At 36.7% G+C, this 20,536-nt stretch overlaps 1 protein-coding gene across 12 annotated transcripts in view; it reads right to left on the minus strand.

The window, feature by feature from the left end:
• Positions 1 to 10,786: 10,786 nt before the first annotated feature.
• SYT14 (synaptotagmin 14) overlaps positions 10,787 to 20,536 on the minus strand; it is a 202,131-nt gene continuing 192,381 nt past the window's right edge. For all 12 annotated transcript variants that reach the window (XM_002760561.6, XM_003735228.6, XM_078356411.1 and 9 more), the window contains one exon: positions 10,787 to 20,434. In XM_002760561.6, coding sequence (XP_002760607.1) covers positions 20,121 to 20,434 — 314 coding nt within the window. In that variant the 3' untranslated portion in view covers positions 10,787 to 20,120. The remainder of the gene's footprint in view (positions 20,435 to 20,536) is intronic.

Consider the following 20,536-nt stretch of genomic DNA (forward strand, 5'->3'; position numbering starts at 1 on the left):
CATGACTAACGGTACTCACCAAGAAGCACTCCGCCTTGTATCTCCATTCCTGTGTTCAGGTGCTATTTCCCTCATCCCAGTTCCCTAGAAAATATGTACAGCACTCGTTTTTCTACCCTGTATTCAAGTATTAAATTCTTGTTGAATCCTTTCTGATGCAACCCCCTACCCCAAAGAAGAACCAACCCCATTACATTGTGAGCCATTGGACCATGTGCAAACTTCTATCATTGCACATTTATAATTTTTTTTGCCTTGTTTTGTTTTCAGGTCTGTCTTCCGCTACCCGATCGCGTGCTTCATTTGGGAAAGAACTACATCTCATTTGTATTTATATCTCCTGCCTCAGCCTCCCAAGTCGCTGGGACTACCGGCGCACACCATCACCACGCCGGGTTTTTTGTATGTTAGTAGAGACGGGGTTTCACCGAGTTAGCCAGGATGGTTCCAGATCTCATGATCCGCCCGCCCCGGCCTCCCAAAGTGCGTGCTGTTGCCTGCTTTTTTACTGCATACGTAGCAACAAGGAAGAGAAGAGGGAAGCTCCATGTTGAATATACCTGGCTTCCAGGTATCCCTTTTCTATTGTCACAGCTGCCGGTATTTACCTATGCAAGTTTTAAGCTTGCTTATCTATGCTTGCAGCTTGATTTTTCAGGCTGCTTTTTGTTAGAAAAGAAATGATTTGGGGGCTGCTTTTTATGAAAAGGAAACCTTACCAAGGACTCTCTTACCCTATCTGCCTAAATAATTTTTCCAGCTCCTGTATCTCTATCAGTAAGTATATTCCCAAAGGAAAATAAATTGTTCTACCAAAAAGACGTGCAGTCAGGCGCAGTCGCTCACGCCTGTAATCCCATCACTTTGGGAGGCCAAAGCAGGTGGATCATTTCATGTTAGGTGTTTGAGACTAGTCTGGCCAACATGGTGAAAGCACGTCTCTACTCAAATTACAAAAAATCTAGCTGGGCATGGTGGCGTTCGCCTCTAGTCACAGCTACTTGTGAGGCTGAGGCAGGAGAACCGTTTGAACTCAGAAAGCAAAGGTTGCCGTGAGCTGAGATCGTGCCACTGCAGTCCAGCCTGAGTCACATAGTTAGTCTATCTAGAAAAAAAAATCTCTTTTTCTCTTGTTTCCTAAGGTGGAAACTTAGATGATTGACTTTAGGTCTTTCTTCATTTCTTTTTTAAAAATTATTTTCTTTTTTACTTTTTTCTTTCTTATGGTTTCATCAGTGACCATTCATTTCTAATAGGTACATTTAAGGCTGTAAATTTCCCTCTGAACATGGCTTTCACTGCATCCCACAAATTTTCATAAGTTGCATTTTTCGTTATCATTTAGTTCAAATATTTTTCCATTTCTCCTGAGACTTCCTTTTTGACCTATGTGTTATTTAGAAGCATGTTATTTAATTTCCAATTCAAGAAAGTAGTTTTTTCAGTCTGCTTAGCTTTTCCTTAAAGATGCAAGTGACAATATCCAATATCATAACATGTTGAAGTTGAAACCAGAGGTCCTTAAAAGGTTCTTAACCAAACTTGAGCCTTGTAAACCAAAAATAAAATTTGAAGGTCCCCATACAACCATCTGAATGAGCTCCCTCCTTGGCCAGGGCATCCTAAAATTTAACCTGAAAGATGGGTTCAGGCCATGACAAGAAGTGGGGGTCGGACATGCCTTATTATACCAGTCCTGTATTAACATAAACACAGACCTTAGGTCTGATAAGAAGCATTTACAGTCTGTCTATTCTCTCTAAAGCCTGCTACTTGGAGGCTTCATCTCCATGATAAAACCTGGGTCTCCGCTACCCCTATCATAACTCAGACATTCCTTTCCATAGATAATAACTCAACCAATTGCCAATCAGAATATATTTAAATGTACCTATAACCTGAAGCCCTCCACCCACCCCTGCCTCTGCCCTCCTAGTTGTCCCGCCCTTCCAGATTGAACCAATGTGAATCTTACATGTATTGATTGATGTATTAGGTCTCCCTAAAATGTATAAAAGCAAGCTGTACCCCGACCACCTTGGGCACGTGTTGTCAGGACTTCCGCGGCTGTGTTACGGGCGCATCCTTAACCGTGGCAAAATAAACTTTCTAAAGTGATTGAGATTTGTCTCAGATACTTTTTGGTTTACAAACCTATTTCATCTGGAAATATTACTTTGCTCAGCATGGAGTTACGAGTTTTAAATGGGTTGACTGAGGCAAGTTATCTAACACTTAGTAAGTGTTCCTGTAGTTTTATTTTCATCTTTTCAGGATTAGTGAAAGGACCCTCGTTATCTTTGGCATAGTCACTTCATGTGCTTGGGGGCCTTATTAAATCAACCATCATTTTTCTAAATAATATTAATACCTTTAATACATTTTATTTTCCAAATTTTCTATTTTCTAAATCCTTTTTTTTTTTTTTTTGAAACAGAGTCTCACTCTGTCGCCAGGCTGGAGTGCAGTGGCATGATCTAGGCTCACTGCAGCTTCCACCTCCCGAGTTCAAGCGATTCTCACGCCTCAGCCTCCCGAATAGCTAGGATTACAGGTGCCTGCCACCATGCCCAGTTAACTTTTGAATTTTTAGTAGAGATGGGGTTTCACCATGTTGGCCAGACTGGTCTCAAACTCCTGATCTCAGGTGATCCACCTGCCTTGGCCTCCCAAAGTGCTGGGATTACAGGGTGAGCCACCACACCCAAAAGAATATAAGTATTTTTTTTATATTGCAACACCAAACAGAGCAAGACTATTTCAAAAACAAAAATAAACAAAAATCAAAAGCAGGCAACATGGCACTGGCCAGGAAGAGACCCTATCTGCATAATGAAAGAATAGGGTGGGGTGGCCAGCTTCTTCATGCATTCTGTAAATGGCACACCTGGTCCAACCAGTCTTTGGGCCCTATGTAAATCAGACACAGCCTTCTCAAGCTCACCTATAAAACCCCGTGCATTTCACCATAGAACTGGAAGACCCACTCAGGAACCCTTCCCAGTCTGCGGAGACAGAGCTCTTCTCTTTTCTCTCACCTATTAAACATCCGCTCTTAAACTCACTTCTTGTGTGTCCACGTTCTTGATTTCCTTGAGGTGAGACGACAGACCTCGGGTATTTATCCCAGAAGAACGGCGCAGCTTTAACAGGATTGCTGCGTCCAATGATAGTTCTATTTTTTGGTGTTTGAGAAATCTCCAAACTGCTTTTATAGGGGCTGAACTAATTTACATTCCCACTCTTTGATATAGTGGACCTCAAGTTTCTCTTCAAAGAATTAGTATGTCAGTATGTTCAGCTCTCTTATTTTTTAATTCTCTATTTTCAAGTTTAACTTCCTTGTAGTTTCAGTAAATAACTGTTCCCCCGGCCCCCCGGCTCCATCCTGACTCATGCCAGTCACCTGCTCCAGTCACCTGCTCTGGTCACCTTCTTTGACGTAGTCACCCCTGGCTACCTGCTCTGACCTGACCGTAACCGTTCTTCCCACCAAACCACCCACCCTGCCACTCCAGTTCGGACCCCTGCTCTCTTTAAAATAGCCAATTGGGATTGGTCTAGCTTGTGGGTCTAACCCTAGCCAATAGGGAAACGACACAGCAGTAGGGACGACCCCCGTCAGGCATAAGTACCCTCCCCCTCCTTGTCCAGGTGTGCACTCGCCATTGTTCCATCTGTGAGCTGCACACTTCTATAGAAGTAAATTGCCTTGCTAAGGAAATTTGTATTTGAGTGTTAATTCTCTGATGGCATTGAAAATTCTGCTTATAACACCAACAGTGTGTTAACATTCTCTTTTCTCCATGGTCTCACCAGCATCTGTTACTTTTTGACTTTTTAATAACACTATATATTTTCTATCAGTTGTAATGGCCTGGAGCTGACAATATCCCAGTAGCAATAAGTATACCTAGTGCCCAGATATTGATTTTTGAAGCTATTTCCCAAGAACAGGAACCAGACCTTCTTGGATGGCTAACTCTAAGACTGGGGCTGGAAATATGAAAATAAGCCAAGCTTGGAGCATCTTAAATATAGTGCCAGAAAGAAAATTGTAGGGAAAAGACGAAAATAATATACCATGGAGGTATATGAAAAGGACACAGGAGCCAAATAAAAGAGCTCCCAATGACCAAAGTTGAAATAAATTGAACAAAATAAATACAGTAGCCTTGGATTATAACCCAAAGTATAAAATATCCATGAGTTCATACTGATAGAAATAAGTGATTGAATGAATAAATGGGGAGAAGAGATAAATCTTCTGTGCAGAATTCCAAATAATTTACGTACACACCCCACCCTCAAGAAGAGGGAGCATAACTTCTTAAGTGTAGATACCTAGTTACTTCCAAAGAGTACATCATAAAAAGGAGAAGAAAGAGTAACTTTATAGTGGAGAAACTTGTCAAACACTCCCTTAACCAGGTGATTAAGCTCAACATTAATGGTGATAAATCATACTGACAGTATGGTATGATTTCCTATGATTTGTGAAAAATGGCACTTTACCTCTGCAATCTTCCTGCCAAAAATCCAAGAAAAACATCAGACAAATCCCAATTAAGGTACAGTCTACACAATACCTGTCCAGTCCTCCTGAAAACTGTCAAGGTCATCAAAAACGAGGAGTGTCTGAGAAACTGTCACTCACGGGAAGCCTAAGGAGACATAAATAAATGCAGTGTGAGATCCTAAACAGGATCCTGGAACAGCAAAAGGGCATTAGATAAGCAGGGGGAGGAGACTAAGAAAATCTGATTAAACCAGGGATTTCAGTTAATTACAATGAAGCAATATTGGATTATTAGTTGTAAAAAGTGTGCCAATGTAAGATGTTACTAATGGGGGAACTGGGTGCAGGGTGTATGGTAACTCTCTATAGTATCATCTGAATTTTTCTGTAAATCTAAAAGTGTTCTAAAATAAAGTTTATTGAAAAAAATAATATTAGCTTAGTATTGTTTTCCTATTAGTTATAGCTATGTCAGAAAGAGGATTTTAAAAAAATCAATTAATGAAGCAGAAATCATAGAGGACATGGGGTTTCATAAATCAATTTCTTTTTGTTGAACAAGTATTCTTTTCATCTCAGGTATTATTGAATATATTTCTAAAATATATTTGTATATTTTTTTCTTGTCTTAGCAAATAATGCACATTAAATATAATCTAACCTTTCTTGGTGGATTCTACTCAATTAAAACAAATAGCTGCCTAAAAAGACACCCCCAAAAACAACCCTGAAGTCCCCTCAAACTTCCCAATGTCCCAAACTTCATCAGAAATAAAGATTCATTAATATTAATTCATTTTATGCCCTCCATATTGCTCAGGCACTGGGAATACAGTTGAGAAAAGTTTCTGCCATTGGGGAACATATATTCTAATGAGAGGATGTCAGCTCTTGGCTCCTGTGACTTGGGCATTCCAGTCCTTTGGATGACTCCTCATTGAATTGTTCATCAATTCTCAGAACACTTCCTTTACAATGTCTCTCCCACTCATCTCATTAAAGAAAAAAATTTGCTATTCACATGATCTAGGTTACTAGTATTACCTTACGATTTTAAACCTCCGAATTTAAAAAAATAGCTTCCAGCTGGGTGCAGTGGCTCACACCTGTAATCCTAGCACTTTGGGAGGCTGAGGTGGGCAGATCACCTGAGGTGAGGAGTCCAAGGCCAGCCTGGCCAACATGGCCAAACCCTGTCTCTACTAAAAATTCAAAAATTAGCCAGGCATGGTGGTGGGTGCCTGTAATCCTAGCTACGTGGGAGACTGAGGCAGGAGAATTGCTTGAACCTAGGAGGTAGAGGTTGCAGTGAGTCAACATCACGTCACTGCACTCCAGCCTGGGTGACAGAGTGAGACTCTGTCTCAATTAAAAAAAAAGCTTCCAATGTCTCTCTTTCTGATTCTCATCCCCTATTAAACTACCCTTCTACTCTAAACCTTATGGGGTTAAGTATACAAATCTCTACCTGGATTCAAGGATTTTGAAAATCTGGTTTTCATTTGCCCCTCATGACATTTCTGGTGTCCTTGCCTTAACTCTGATTCACTGCTTGATTTCTTCCTCTCTTTACCCCACAAATATATTCCTCCAACATTCTTATTGCTTCAGTTATGTCTCTAGGTTTGATTCTCAGGTTTTAGGTGTTCCTCTGGCTTTTCAGCTATCACTTCATTCCATCCTTTGGGTCACAGTTAAACTCATTTCTTGTAGTTTGATGAAGCCTTACTATCCATTCCTAAAATAACTCCTCCCAGTACTGCTGGCAGGCAGTGTTCTGGAGACTTACCTTATTCTTTGTTTTTTGCGCCCACAATTAGTTGTTAGACCTTGCCTTTCCGGATATTGCTTGAGACCTTTGTTTTTTTGCTACAGTGCTACCTAGATTTACCTCAGTTGCTATGAGTTTACCTATTGTTGTATGCTAGTGCTGCAGGAATACAACAGACCTCAAATGAATAACAGCTCAAATACACAGTAGAAGTTTTTCTTTATCATGTAACACTCTGAAGAAGGTATTACCAGTTGATGGGTAGATGACCTTCAAGTGATGAAACAAGGACCCAGGCTCCTTTCATCTGTGACTTTCACTATCGCTTAGCATACTTGCCATCTTCTAATGCAATTAGCTAAGGCATGGGGAGAGAAACCATGGAGGCAATGGGCCTAGAAATGGTACATATCACTCCCACTCACATTCCAGTTGGCTAGGACTCAGTCACATAGCCACAGATATTTGCAAGAGAGGCTGGGAAATGTAATCTAGCGTGTGTCCAGGAAGAGGACAAAGCTTTAGTTAATTAGCTTACTTTCTCCCTAAGGAAGACCACAGGTACCATCCAATTATTGCAGTCTTCTCCATGTCCTCTGTCTCTAGCGATACACTCTCCTTTCCATCAAGTCCAGTGACCTGGGAAGTTAAAGATATCTCCCCCACCCCCACCACCAACTTCCACCAAGTACACAATGCAGAGCAGGAAGAAGATAACTGCCATTAAAATTTCCATTTGAAAAAGGGAAGAATGAGAATCTATAGCAGTCATTGATTCACAGCAGTGAAACCCTCCCTCCCAATTCTCTCAGTAGAGGCAGTTTTTAAACGTTTATTTGTTTTTGTTTCCTGTTTTGTAGAGGCAGGATCTTGCTCTGTCACCCACGCTGGAGTGCAAGAGTGCAGTGATACGATCATAGCTCACTGCAGCTTTGAATTCCTGGGTTCAAGTGATCTCCTTACTTTAACCTGAGTAGCTGGGACTACCAACATAAGCCATCACGCCCAGCTTATTTATTTATTGGTAGAGATTGGGTCTCCTTATGTTGCCCAAGTTGGTCTGTAACTCCTGGCATCCCTCTGCTCCAGCCTCCCAAAGTACTGGGATTTTAGGTGTGAGCTACCACACCTGGCCTAGAGGCAGTTTTTTATTTGACTCCATCTATTTTCTAAGAGGAACTCTCTTATTCATTATTCTCAGTGGTCCCCTGCTCTGACTTCTGAGAAGTGAGAAGACTGAAACATGTAACATGCTATGGTTTCATTTGAAGTAAGTATTGAGAACTGTTTCCTTCTTGGAAGCCACACAACTTTCATATCTTGCTTCATGAGAATGAAAGTTTGCTTGGAGTCCCTCTGAAACAGGAGGCAACACAAACAATTCTGATCTTTGCCACGAGGTTGAGTTCTCATGTTTAGTTGAGCAGTCTCAGCGGGCTTTTCTTATTCAACACTTTCTTCAATTTCCTAATACTTGGAATCCAGAAGCAGTAGACTTTTCCAACCCAAGGCACTTCATCTCAGGACTCTTTTCCATTCCCTTCAATCTCTGTGAAAGTCATGTAACTCCTGCCTGAGTTTACTGCTTTCTCATGAAACATTTTAGCAAGAAACTCTCCAACACAGGGCTACTCTGGCTCTTTCCATCCATTTCCCCTGAACTACAGTTTCAGTAATCACACCGACCACCTTTAGTATACAGGTTTATCCATGCTTTGCCACTTCAAAATACAGCTACAGGTTTCCAGGCTGCTATATCTATTTCCTCACCATTGGTTGCTTGACTGCTAAGCTGATGTAGAATATTTTAGGTTTTCATTCTCACAGAACCCCACTGAAAGGTATCAATCGTTTTTTTAGTTTTGGTTGTTTGCAGTAACAGATGTACTCCAAAATATGCAATGGCTCAAATATAATAGAAGTTTTTCCCTTATTTATGCCGTCATTTTGAGGCATACATACCTGATTGTCAGTTTTCTGTGAAGTGACTCAGTGACCCAGAATCTCTCCAAGTTGGGGCATTCCCAAAAGCTTTCAGTTTTCTCAGTATCCCAGCCAGTGGAAAGTGAAAGAAGGCAGGGAGAAGGCACATTTGATTTTTTTTTTTTTTTTTTTTTGAGACAGGAACACCTTCTGTTGTCTAGGCTGGATGACACCAATGGCACGATCTCAGCTCATTGGTACCTCCATATCATGAATTCAAGTGATCCTCCTACCTCAGTCTCCTGTAACTGAGGTTACAGGCATGTGCCACCATGCCTGGCCACATTTGATTCTTAAAAAGCCGCCTAGGTTGGGCGTGGTGGCTCACACCTGTAATCCCAGCATTTTGGAGGGCCAAGGCAGGCACATAGCGTGAGCCCAAGAGTTCAGGACCAACCTGGACACCATAGTGAGACCCCGTCTCTACAAAAAATAAAAATGTTAGCCGAGCATGGTGGTATGCACCAGTAGCCCCAGCTACTGGAGAGGTTGAGGTAGGAGGATTGCTTGAATTTGGGATGTTGAAGCTGCAGTGAGCTGTGATCGTGCCACTGCACCCCAGCCTGGGCAAAAGAGCAAGACCTCGTCTCAAAAAAAGAAAGTACCATCTAGAAATTGGTACACATCATCTTTGGTCATACTCAATTGGCAAGAACTCAGTCACATGGCCATGCCTAATTTCAGGGGAAGGTGAGAAATGTAAGCTAGCCATATGACCAAGAAAAAGGGAAAAACATGGGTTTTGGTGAAGAATTGGCCGTTCCTACCACATATTAAAAGTATTATTTGGACAGTTTCCTTTAGATATATTTTCTTTATGCTGAGTAGATGCTTTCATTTTTTTCTCTTAATAATCAATATAAGTTTATGAGATCCTTACATAATTTGTCCCCATTTATTTGGCATTTAATTTCATAGAAGCATGTAGTGTATTATATTTTTGATTCATTATAAATTACTAATAAAATATTCCATATATACCTCTACTGAGACTATTTATTTTAAAATTGGGAATGACTTTATTTTTAAATGGGAAACATCATGGAATATTTTGATAATCTATGGAAAGAAAAGTTGACTTAAATATTATTTTGCATATTGGAGACCAAAGGAGTTATAATCAATTTGCAATTAAAATATAATCTTTGGTGAGGTTGTGGCTTAAAAAAAAAGTGAAAAACAACAAAAAACATATCTTAAGTATAGTAACCTGTAATAATGAATTAACTACTAAATCCATTTATAACAATAGAAAATGATAACTTATTGATTTGTTAGCAAGAATGCAGATATGCCAATTTTCTGCTAGGATTTCTCTTTATATTAATTGTGATTCTCTGAAAGACAATAAGCCATTACCCAAATGAAAATAATTTTTTCAAAGTATTAAATAATAAATGATCCCTAAGATATTGCTTATAATTCAGAAAATGTTGTCAACACTTAAGCAAATCTGTTACTTTTGCTCTTTAACCTTAAAAGTCTTAATAATAGAAGCCCAAAATGTTTGAGAGTGGGTGAATAATTCAGCAGTTAGTACTGGGAAAGTATACAAACTCCTTACATTGGAGATTACCTTATGAACCCATTTATTCTGAACAGAAGTGTTTCATGTTTTCATTCTATTTCAGTAGAGACAACTTTACAAAAGAAAAAAAAAAGCTCAACCAGGCCAATTGGGCAGTAGTGTTCTCCTCTTTAAAAAATGTTAACTAGAAAAGGTTCTGGATAATTTATGGAACTAAGGATTCAAAGACAATCAGTGATTAGATGATGTAGCGATTTTAATTTCTGTCAGTTTTAGAGCACCAAATGTTTAAATTCTTTTTCATATGCAAAATAGTGCTTGTGAAGTCTGTTGTTATAAATCTTTGTTGCTGGAAGTAAAATGGACAAGGTAATGAAATATGAAAAATATCTAAACTCAAGGTCTCTGGGAAATAATACAACTATCTAACAAAAAGGAATTAAAAATCAACAAACTACTGTGGCCAAAGAGAAAATTATTTTGTTAAACAAGATAGCAATACTGATATGAATGACAACAAATTCACATTAAATGAAAGAATAAGCTAGATAACAGTTCATATTCCAGCTGAAAATACAGAGACCATTTTAAAGATACTTAGTTTAATTTATGTTTTATATGAACTTTAAAGGAGATTATTTTTAAATGTCTGAATTTGTAAGTCTATTTTCTTTGGAAGCCAGATTTGACTTAAAATTAAATACTATGACCCAAACATTTTGAGAGCAATATTTTATAGCACATTTAGATGAGATCCCTTTCAAACCCAAGATCTGAATAACATTTAATATATATCCATTCCATATTTCCTTATGTAATTGACATTATTTTAATTTGGGTAACCGTCATATTAACATTTATTTGTCAATGACAAGAATTAGGACTGATGCTTATGCATCATTATCAATGAAGTCAGATGTTCACCCCTTCCATGTGAGTACTAAAATGTGAACAGATTTCTTACATAAAGGTGAAGAAAAGTAACTTTTAACCCACACAAAATTTATTCTCTGGAAAATTAAATTGCCATTAAAATCGCATTGGGATAATAATTTTAACATTTTTTTACACTGTTTTCACAGAGGTCAGCAATTTCTGTGTGTAATACAATTATACAAAAGGAAAAAGGCACCGAGACAATCGGTGTATATAGATAGTAGAAAAGTTGATATGAGAATAAAATGCAACACACAGCACATTTTCAATAACATGAAAATGAATAGATATATGCTCACTATATAAAACAGACTGCTTCACACACGCATCTGTTTATATTTTTGACCGAAAATGTAAATAAATGTGACAACAATACCACACTGTTGACAACCACACAGACACTTGTTTATATTAATAAGATCCATTAATGGTTTAGAGTCACTGGCAAATATGCTGGAGACAATTCAAGACCAAGGAAAAGGTTAATCAGCAGTGTATTTCTTCAGTTGTTTGATAAGAGTTTTGCTCATGGAGCATTTAAACTTTATCACACGGTTATATCCATTATTAGAAAAATAAGTAAGAAAGCTCTGTAGAAATTATATTATTAAGGAAGCTTCTTGCCTGAAAAAATAAAAGAAGTAGGAAAGAAGGAGGGAGGCAGGGGAGGTAGAAAGGAAGAAAAGAAAGAAGGAAGAAAGAAGAGAAAGGAAATACTGAATACAAGATTCCACTAATTGAGGTTTTCCATAAAAATTTCATTATTTTGAGAAATAAAATACAATGCAAGAGTATTGATCAGTGAGGAACCTCATGAGTTTTAGAATAGATCCCAACATTTATCAAGATCCTTAAAACTCATGTAACTATTCTTCCTCAGGACTAATTTAACTGAAAACATATTTATATACTTTCTTATTTCAAAATTCTAGTAAAAATCTAGCCAAAGTTTAGCCATCTCTTCCAAACAGCTTTAAAGATTCCTCAAAATTGTTGCCGCTATATTATTTTCACCACAAAAACAAAAGCAATCTCAATAAAATTATGCAGAAACATAAAAAGTTAATTAATTCTGTAATGCAAGCTACTCCTGCAATTTTTCACTTGATAATCTTAAAGTAATATTTATAATATCAAAATGCTGTTAGAAGTCTCACCATTGATTTCTAGCTGTGTTTCAAACAACTGTTGAAATGTGCTTAAATAGTAAGAGTGTCAATTTATGTGCAACAGCTACTCTGGTCTCCCCTCACATAACAAGTGTCACATAATTACAGAATACTATAAATATTCTCAATATTTTCCCAAGAAGACTTCCCAAAACCAAAACAAGCACGATTCCTCCCTTTTCCTCCTCCCCACTCTCTGCACTAAAAAAAAAAAAAAACTCCAAACAAAAAAGTCCCCAAACCTCTTAGACTCTATAGTATTTACTTCAGTTTTCTATTTTTTGAAATTGCCTGGTTAAAGCGACTGTGAAATTTTAAAAACTAGGTCTTTGAAAGAAAGAAGGCTTCTCGCAAATTAAAAATAAAAAGAATGTGCAAGCTAGAGGGAGAAGGGATGAGACTGAAATGGGAGAATACGACATACTGATCTCAGATCCTCACTTGCACAAGTTGGAATTGCAGGGTTCTAGGATACTGATCCTCTATGGGCCTTTTCTCCTACTGGTGCTTACGGATTACTTCCATCCACATTAATGGGGTTATGAACAGGAATCACTAGGAGGATCAACCCCTGAGGTAAACGGTTTGATCATTACTGAAAATTAAACCATCAGGAGGAGGTTAGCACACCTAGAAACTGACAGATGAAGTGACGTTAAGAAGTTCAGAACCATCCACCTTCAACCAGATGTGAATGGCAAAGAGAAGCAGTAAGTCTCAGAGATAAGGAAAAGTTCCTATTTTCTCATTAAACAAAATAGTCATATTTAATATGAACTGCGAGCAATATCTGAATACACAAATTTTGAAAAATTATTTTTTCAGTATATAATAGAGTGTTATATTTTATCTATTAATTCATTTTAAACACATTGTCAGGTAAGAGATCACATGTTAATGTAATAAACAGAAAGATGCTAAGGTTTTTCTTTTTAAAATAGTCTTGAATACTTAAAAGACAAACTCAAATGTCTAACAGTACAAACTGGATTTACTGATAGTCAGAATAATAAAGAAGAGGGTGAAGAAGAATCCTAATAAGACAATTTATAATACAGACTATGACAGTGACACAGAAATAATGTCAAACATCTTGCACAATTATTGCCGCAGCAGTGACTTGGTTCTTATAATTAATTAGAAATTTTCTGTTATAAGCTGTTGAAATTTTATAACAAAATTATGCCAAACTTTTGTTAGATTAATAAGCAGTTTCCTTCCTGCTCCCAGCCCATACAACAGAATTTTAGGGTACTTCACACTATTCAAATACATGACCACCCCCAGCATCACCACCACTGAAACAGCAACAGCAAACATGCTGTGATTAGAGTATTACACTTTGCTCTTTCTGTAGTTCCCAAGAAAGCCTATCTGGTCCTGCCTACTGTCTAGTCCAGGTGGTTAAGAGAAAAAAGTCAGGGTATCACTTTTTGGTAGATATTATTCAGCTTTGGTGCACTAACTCTGGTATCTGGTTTGAGTATATAATAAGAGCAGGAAAAAAGGCAGGGAGGAGGAAAGAGGGAATATTTTTTTAAAGGCACATACTAAACAGGGAGAGAAAAGAGCAATATTTTTACATTCATTTTTTGATAATAAACTACTAATTCCAGTCTATCAAGCTGTATTTCCCTAAGATTATATTAACCAGGGCTCAAGCTATCACCTGATCACATAGTGATTCATCAGCAGTCACAAAACAGCCTAAGTCCATGACAACATTGTTTCACATATTCAAATAAACTCATTTTTCATTGGGTAACTACAGATCTCTGTGGGGGAAAAGAAAACTTCAAAATGTAAAATGTGTTCATACAAAATACGACATCAGAGAAGGAAATATGGCTACATTTGAAATGAGGGGAAATGGAAACTCAGATGTACCTTCTTCACAGCATTTAATCTGAGAGAAAGAGAAGGTCCTGAGGCTGCTGCATTAACTTGCTATTTGAAATAAAGGATCCTAAGAACAAAACGACCAAGGAACTAGTTCAGAGCAGCAGTCACAGAAACACTGCTGTTAGAGAAGAATCCGGGACACACTTCCTCTCACCAGTATGATGACAATGAAGCCATTTAGATGATGATAAAGGGAAGCAAAAAATTTTACTGTATACTACAATGCAAAAACGCCAGCACCTATGGCTGCTACTCTACATTTGCTCAAAGGTCAGTCTTATTTCATTTACGATACCGATAGGGAAATTACTAGATAAATACCTCCCCAGACACTCTGCTTTTTATCTAGCATTCTAAAGGTAACTTAGAATATTTAAACAATGGAATTTTCAGAAATCATAAAATCAACATATTTATTTATTATACCAAGAAACACTTTGAAAATGTATGTTGAATGTGAATGTACAGAAACTCATTAAATATTAATTTCTTTCATTAAATATCTTCCTTTTTACGGAAGCATGAGGAAAAGATCAGCAACATTAATCCTAGTCTTAATCTCTCTCTTACTATCACTGTTACACTTGGAAGGTCTGATCTACAGGCACTGAAACATTTCATGAATAATGCTATGTAATACACTTAATTTCTCTATCAACAGATCTCAGACAGAATTTTCTGGAGAGCTTAATAAAATGTAGAATATTGAGGTCCCTTCCAGACCAAATGAAGTAGAATCTCTGGAGGTAGAGTTTTGGAATACAAGTTAAATTTTCCTCCCTTCCTTCCCTTCTCCTTCTTTCCTTCCTCTCTCCCTCCTTCCTTCCTTCTTTTCTGCAAGGTCTTGCTCTGTCACCCAGGCTGGAGTGCAGTGGCGCTATCTTGGATCAATGCAACCTTGACTTCTCAGGCTCCAGTGATTCTCCTACCTAAGCCTCCCGAGTAGCTGGGACCACCGACACCACCACACTCAGCTTTTTACATTGTTGGTAGAGATGGGGTTATGCTATGTTGCCCAGGCTGGTCTTAAACTCCTGAGCTCAAGTAATCCACCTACCTCAGCCTCCCAAAGTGTTGGGGTTACAGGCGTAAGCTAAAATTTCAAAATAATTCTTAAGGATATTACAGTTTAGAAACCACTATTTTACATTTCGTTCTTGGAAAGAACATGTGTCCTCAAGTTTGATGGGAGTCTAATGTGTATTTGTTCTTTAAGACCTAACTCAGGGGTTATCTTTTCCAGGAAGATTTTTTTTAATCCCACGTTGCATTCTTCTATTAAATCCCACAGTACTCTATGCATGCCTCTATCTTAATGCTTCATTATACTAGGCTTAAATTATCCCATTCTGTGGCCATCTTCCTACCTTAGAATGTAGTCCCATGAGGGCAAAGACTTTGACCAATTTATTATCTCTGCATCTGTAGCACTTGGAACAACACATGGCATATATCTGGTACTCTTAAATATGTATTAACTAAAGGAATAAATAAATCCATGCATAACACAAGATTCATAAAAACTAAGACTCATTAATCATGTGACTGATTTCTTCCATAAGGAATTTAGTTCAATATTTATTGTCTGCCTACTACGAGCAAAGAGGTACAGAAAGATACTAAAAAGGCATTGAGTACTTACCTAGGGGGAAAGAGAGACATATGTAATTAAAAAAAACTAGCTATAATTCCTGACAAACCTTAATGAAATTGAGAATAAAAGAAACATAAATAAATTGCAACGAGAGGTCAGAAGACAAATCTTTTGTCTTACCACTGATAATAGTGAGATATGGGCTAGACACAAGTTATGCCCTTCATAAAGTAGTAAGGGGGTCATGTAATAATTAAAACACCTTGGATTCCCAAAAGTGGTCAAAGAGCAGAACAAACTGATTAATATACTTTCAGGATATAAGTATAGGCTAAACTGGCAGAATAAATCAATTCCAAATATTTAAAAATCAAAGTCATCTACAAAATGACATAAAAGTACCACCATTTGTGTCCTGAGAAGAAAAAAAAATTCTGATCTTCTTTTCTTCTTTGTCTTTTCTCTTTTCCCAGCTGTTTTGCCCCCCTAGTTCTGCCATTTAATCAAGGTGAGTGGGATTATTAATAAATGTAATGTCCTAAGTAGTTTTTTTTTCAAACAGGGAGGCAAATGCAACATGCATAGGTAGCATGGGTTTTAGAATAATTTAGCCCTGAGTTCCAACCCCAGTTCTACTGCTTACTTATTGAATGACCTTGGGAACGTTTGCTTAACCTCTTCACGCTGCAGTTTCTTTATCAATAAAATGTTGATAATATTACTTACCTCGTGATATTGTTTTGAGAATCAAGCAAATAATAAATTATTGTGCTAGATCTTAGTAAATTATAGCTGTTATCATCACTTTGGAGGGCAGAGATGATGTTTTAAAATTAACCTTAGAAAATGCTTTGCAGCATGCTTAAACTTGTATTCAATATTAAGTTTGGTTGGTAATAATACCAACAGCTACCTTCAATGTAGGTCACAGATGAACTGGGGACAGTGAATGGAAAAAAAAATTGGAAAAAAAAACCATCAATGTGAAATAATACAGTGAAAACTAGAACAACTATATACATAATATAGTAAATGTCAATGTGAAAAATCTCTATGAATTGTCTAGTCTATGTAGGCAAATGGTAATTTTATGCAAATGAATTTGTGTTCTTTCTATCCATATCTGGATAGAGATGTTGAAAAATATTTGTTGGTGACTGCTGTTCTTGCTCCATTAAAAATTTACACCTTCAGATGGCCTACTTTTTCTTTCATTGGAAAGACTATGATATCATTCAGTCTCTCCACTCATCTTCATATTGACAAACGCTCTCAATTCTTTCCCCTTTTTCCCCTATTGATACTATCTTACTTTGCAGTTACTGATTATGTTTCTGATTCAGTTGATAAGTGAAATAAAAATGATGAGGGTATCAAGCAAATGATTTAACATACAGCCCTGGGCCTCTTCACAAGGTTGGATGAAACTGCCTTACCAGTCCCTGCATTTAAACCTGTATATTAATCAGGTAGCTTAGATGTTTTCTCATTGGGTTTTCTTTTTTTAAATTGTGGCCCGATTCATTATTCTTGTTAGCAAATACAACATTATTGAGAATTCACTAAATGCACAGTAAGATAATATGCAAATAGATTTCAAACAAAATGTGGATTGTACTGAAGACACAAGAATACAGAAGAAAGCTTCTGAAAGATAAGACAATATTATACTAAACAAATTCTTTACAAATGTATTTGTCATATATTTTTGTTCCTGGGCAGCAATCACTATCTTTTGCAGCTCATTTGGGAGACAAAGCCCATAATTCCAGGTTCAGAGGCTCCCATAAATGCCAGTCAATTGCTATATTTAGACTATATCATTTTATTAGAAAACTTGGGGGATTTTAATGGAACAATATGAAAGTGGGTTGTCTTTTTCAAGTTTCTGAGCCAACATCAGCTCCCTACCAGTGTGTCCCTATTTACTATAATTATTGAGACAGAAGATTTTGCTGTTAAGCTTTCATGCAAATTCAAGCACACAAAAAAGCAGTAGTACTGTCTTGTACATTAGATTCAGTAGAGTGAAGTGGGTCCCCTGAGCCTTAATCCTTTTCTAAAAGAATAGACAACTTTTTGGGAGTAAATACTACAAGTTGTGTCAATCTACAAAAACAAATGTATATTTTGCTGTGTATAAAGGAGAACAGCAGCAGAAAGCACCCCAAACCAAATTTAATATCTGGTAAATACACAGAGGAGAAAATAACCATAAACTTTGAAATGTTTTTCTATTCAGTTATCTGAAAAGCCAGGGCACCTTTACCTTTACAAATGAATATACCTATACATATTTATGTTGCATGTATGTAGGTGCATGTGTGTATACAGATACACACCCATATAGATAATTTATAATCTTTGAGGACTTGGCAGCTTGGGTGGAGGTAGGGTCTCTTCTGAAATATTAAAAAATTCTTGATTAATTTTTAGGCTATGAAGGATTTGATACTTATACCAGATAATTCCCTATGGATATAGCAAATCACACACACCATTCTGGGCATAGTCTGAAAAAGGCAGATTTAACAAATAACGAGTTGGGTCTTTTTCTCACTAAGGGTGAAAGCAACAAGCTGGTCTTCCTGATGTGTTTCACTAAGCTCTGTAACAGTTACAAATAAGACTGATAACTCTTTTTATTAGGCAGATAACAGTTGTTAGCAATGGAGTCAGTTCTTTCAAAGTCAAAAAAGATCACTGTAGCTTCAAATGCCTAAGTCCAATTTCTCAGTAAAATCTTTATCTCCTCTTCAAGTCTTTCCATACTGTTGCTGGAAACACTTAAATGAGATATTCTGCCATTTGATTCAGGTTCTAACTCTTCCTTGTTTATTTAAAAAATCCTGGTAAAAGCTCGTTGATGTAACAACGAAAGATGGATTTTTCCCTTTAATGTAGCCCTGTAACATACATTCTCAAACCTCATGTCATCCAATGTATTTGCATTTTTTCTTATAATTCATGTGTATGAATGCATAGAGTTGCCATTTTTTAAACTAAAAAATATAGGAGTTCACGGTCTTTTTGGATTTCTTTTAAGGCCTTTCAGTACAGCCAAGCTGAGTAATATCTATGCATTGTTTTGTTATTATGGTAATAACAAGTTCTAGTTTACAATAATACATAGTACTTAGTTGGGACTAGGAGCAATGATATACTGCTTTTTAATAACTGGTAAATAGTATATTTGTCTATATTAACTAGAAATGAGAAGAGAAAAAAGAAACTATTTTTAATATATATAAAACATACTCTAATAAAGTATATGCATAAAATGATAGGTAAGAAGCAAATTAAAAAGAAAACAGCTTATAATATTCCTGATTAGAGTTCCTAAATATAAAAACAAATGAAGTGCCTTGCCATTAAAAATATTAGCACATTATACAAGTTTTTCATACTTCAGAGGAAATAAAGATCTTGCAACACTATTCTGAGGAATCTTTACATTTATAAAAATCGAAGGCTTAATTTTGCAAATACAACCTTCAAGCTGTATGAGCAAATTTAACTTACATGAAAGGCACAAGATGACATCACGTTGAAGAACTTTATCTGTAAATTTCATAAAGTCTAGTCACAAGCTATTAGAACTTCATAAGGAATTTCAGAACTGTTTTAACATAATGTTCCGATTCAAACTGAGAACTGGATAGTCTTTACATCACAAATACAAGTTGAAGTAAGAGTGAAGATTTAGAGAAAGAACAGTTTCTTATTTTGGATGCTATCTGCTTTACGCAGTGTTGGTTACTAAATACTCAGAGCAGAAAATTAAGACTGAATTGTTTTCCGTTTTCAACAGCTTACCTATTGTATTTTCAGTTTGTAAAAAAAGTATTTTCACATTACTGCAATTTTGAAGAGTCAATCACTGAAAGATATTTTAAAGTAAAGTCCTGCTCTATTAGCTTCCTACATTGGAATACAAGAATAGAGGAAGTGCTTTCAACAGAAAGTTACGTAGTTCTACAGTACAACCTGTCTAAAAGACTTGCAAGGGACCAGTACAGTGACTTGGTCTCTTTGGATCAGGCAAAAGCAGAGGCAAATGAAAAATGAACTTTTAAAAAAATAATGTATTAAAAAAATTCCTGTATGAAAATGAATACTTGTTTGCACTTAGATTTAGTGCTGAGAGGAACTGAGGCACAATGAAACTAAGTGCACAAAGGGAACATGTCTGAAATAAAGCAATTTTCAATGTGACTGAAACCCTTCACCATTACATATGACGTATGATAGAGTTGGAGAACTACTTTTTCATATTAAGGAACATTACAATCACCAGGGACTGGCCAGTCAAACTATGTTTTATAAATAATATGTAGAATGATATTAAAATCATATTGCAACTAAAATTCTGGTTTTTAAAATCACTTATAATTTTGATTTTTCATAAAATTACTGGCTCTTGCAAAATTAAAATTAACTTCAAATCAAAAACATCTTGTTAAATTTCTGGAGGACTGTTAGTTTAGCAATGATAATGTACATTTCTCAGTTTCCCAAACAAGCTCTACCAGATACACACATTTTCTTCATTTATGTCACTATTAGATATTCTTTCCATAGAACTTAAAGCATTTTGGTAGAAGGTTGAGTAAGATTCTTCAAAGAACAGCTCTTCTAATGGTGACTTGGTAGAAACAGTAATGTTGTAATTGGAAATATGCTGCCTTGGATGGTGACTGCTTGCTTAATTCTATTCATCACGACTCTAGCAATGCATGCCATCTACATACTTGCTGTCCCTTTGACTCTTTCATTTCAGTCCAGTGATTGAGTTCTTCTTCTCCAGAGCTGTTTAGACCTAAAGAAATCCAGCCTATCATCTCTTTTCTTTTCATGCTGCGTTTGTTATACACAGACAGTATGAGTGTCACATCAGAAAGCTGAAATAGGGCCACTTGAAAAACAAAAGTTTCCTTGTATACTGGATTTGGCTGCCCTCTGCGGATGGATGTCTTGCATTTGGACATCTCTTGACCCATGGAATTCAGTAGAGTTAACTTAACATATGTATCTAAAGAAGAAAAAAACAACATATCACAAATATCATTTGAAACAAACTCAAAACAATTTTCTCATAGGCTAAGAAAATTAAGTATTTATACTTTAAAAGGAT

Source organism: Callithrix jacchus, chromosome 19 (genome assembly GCF_049354715.1).
Source record: "Callithrix jacchus isolate 240 chromosome 19, calJac240_pri, whole genome shotgun sequence".
NCBI lineage: Eukaryota > Metazoa > Chordata > Mammalia > Primates > Cebidae > Callithrix > Callithrix jacchus.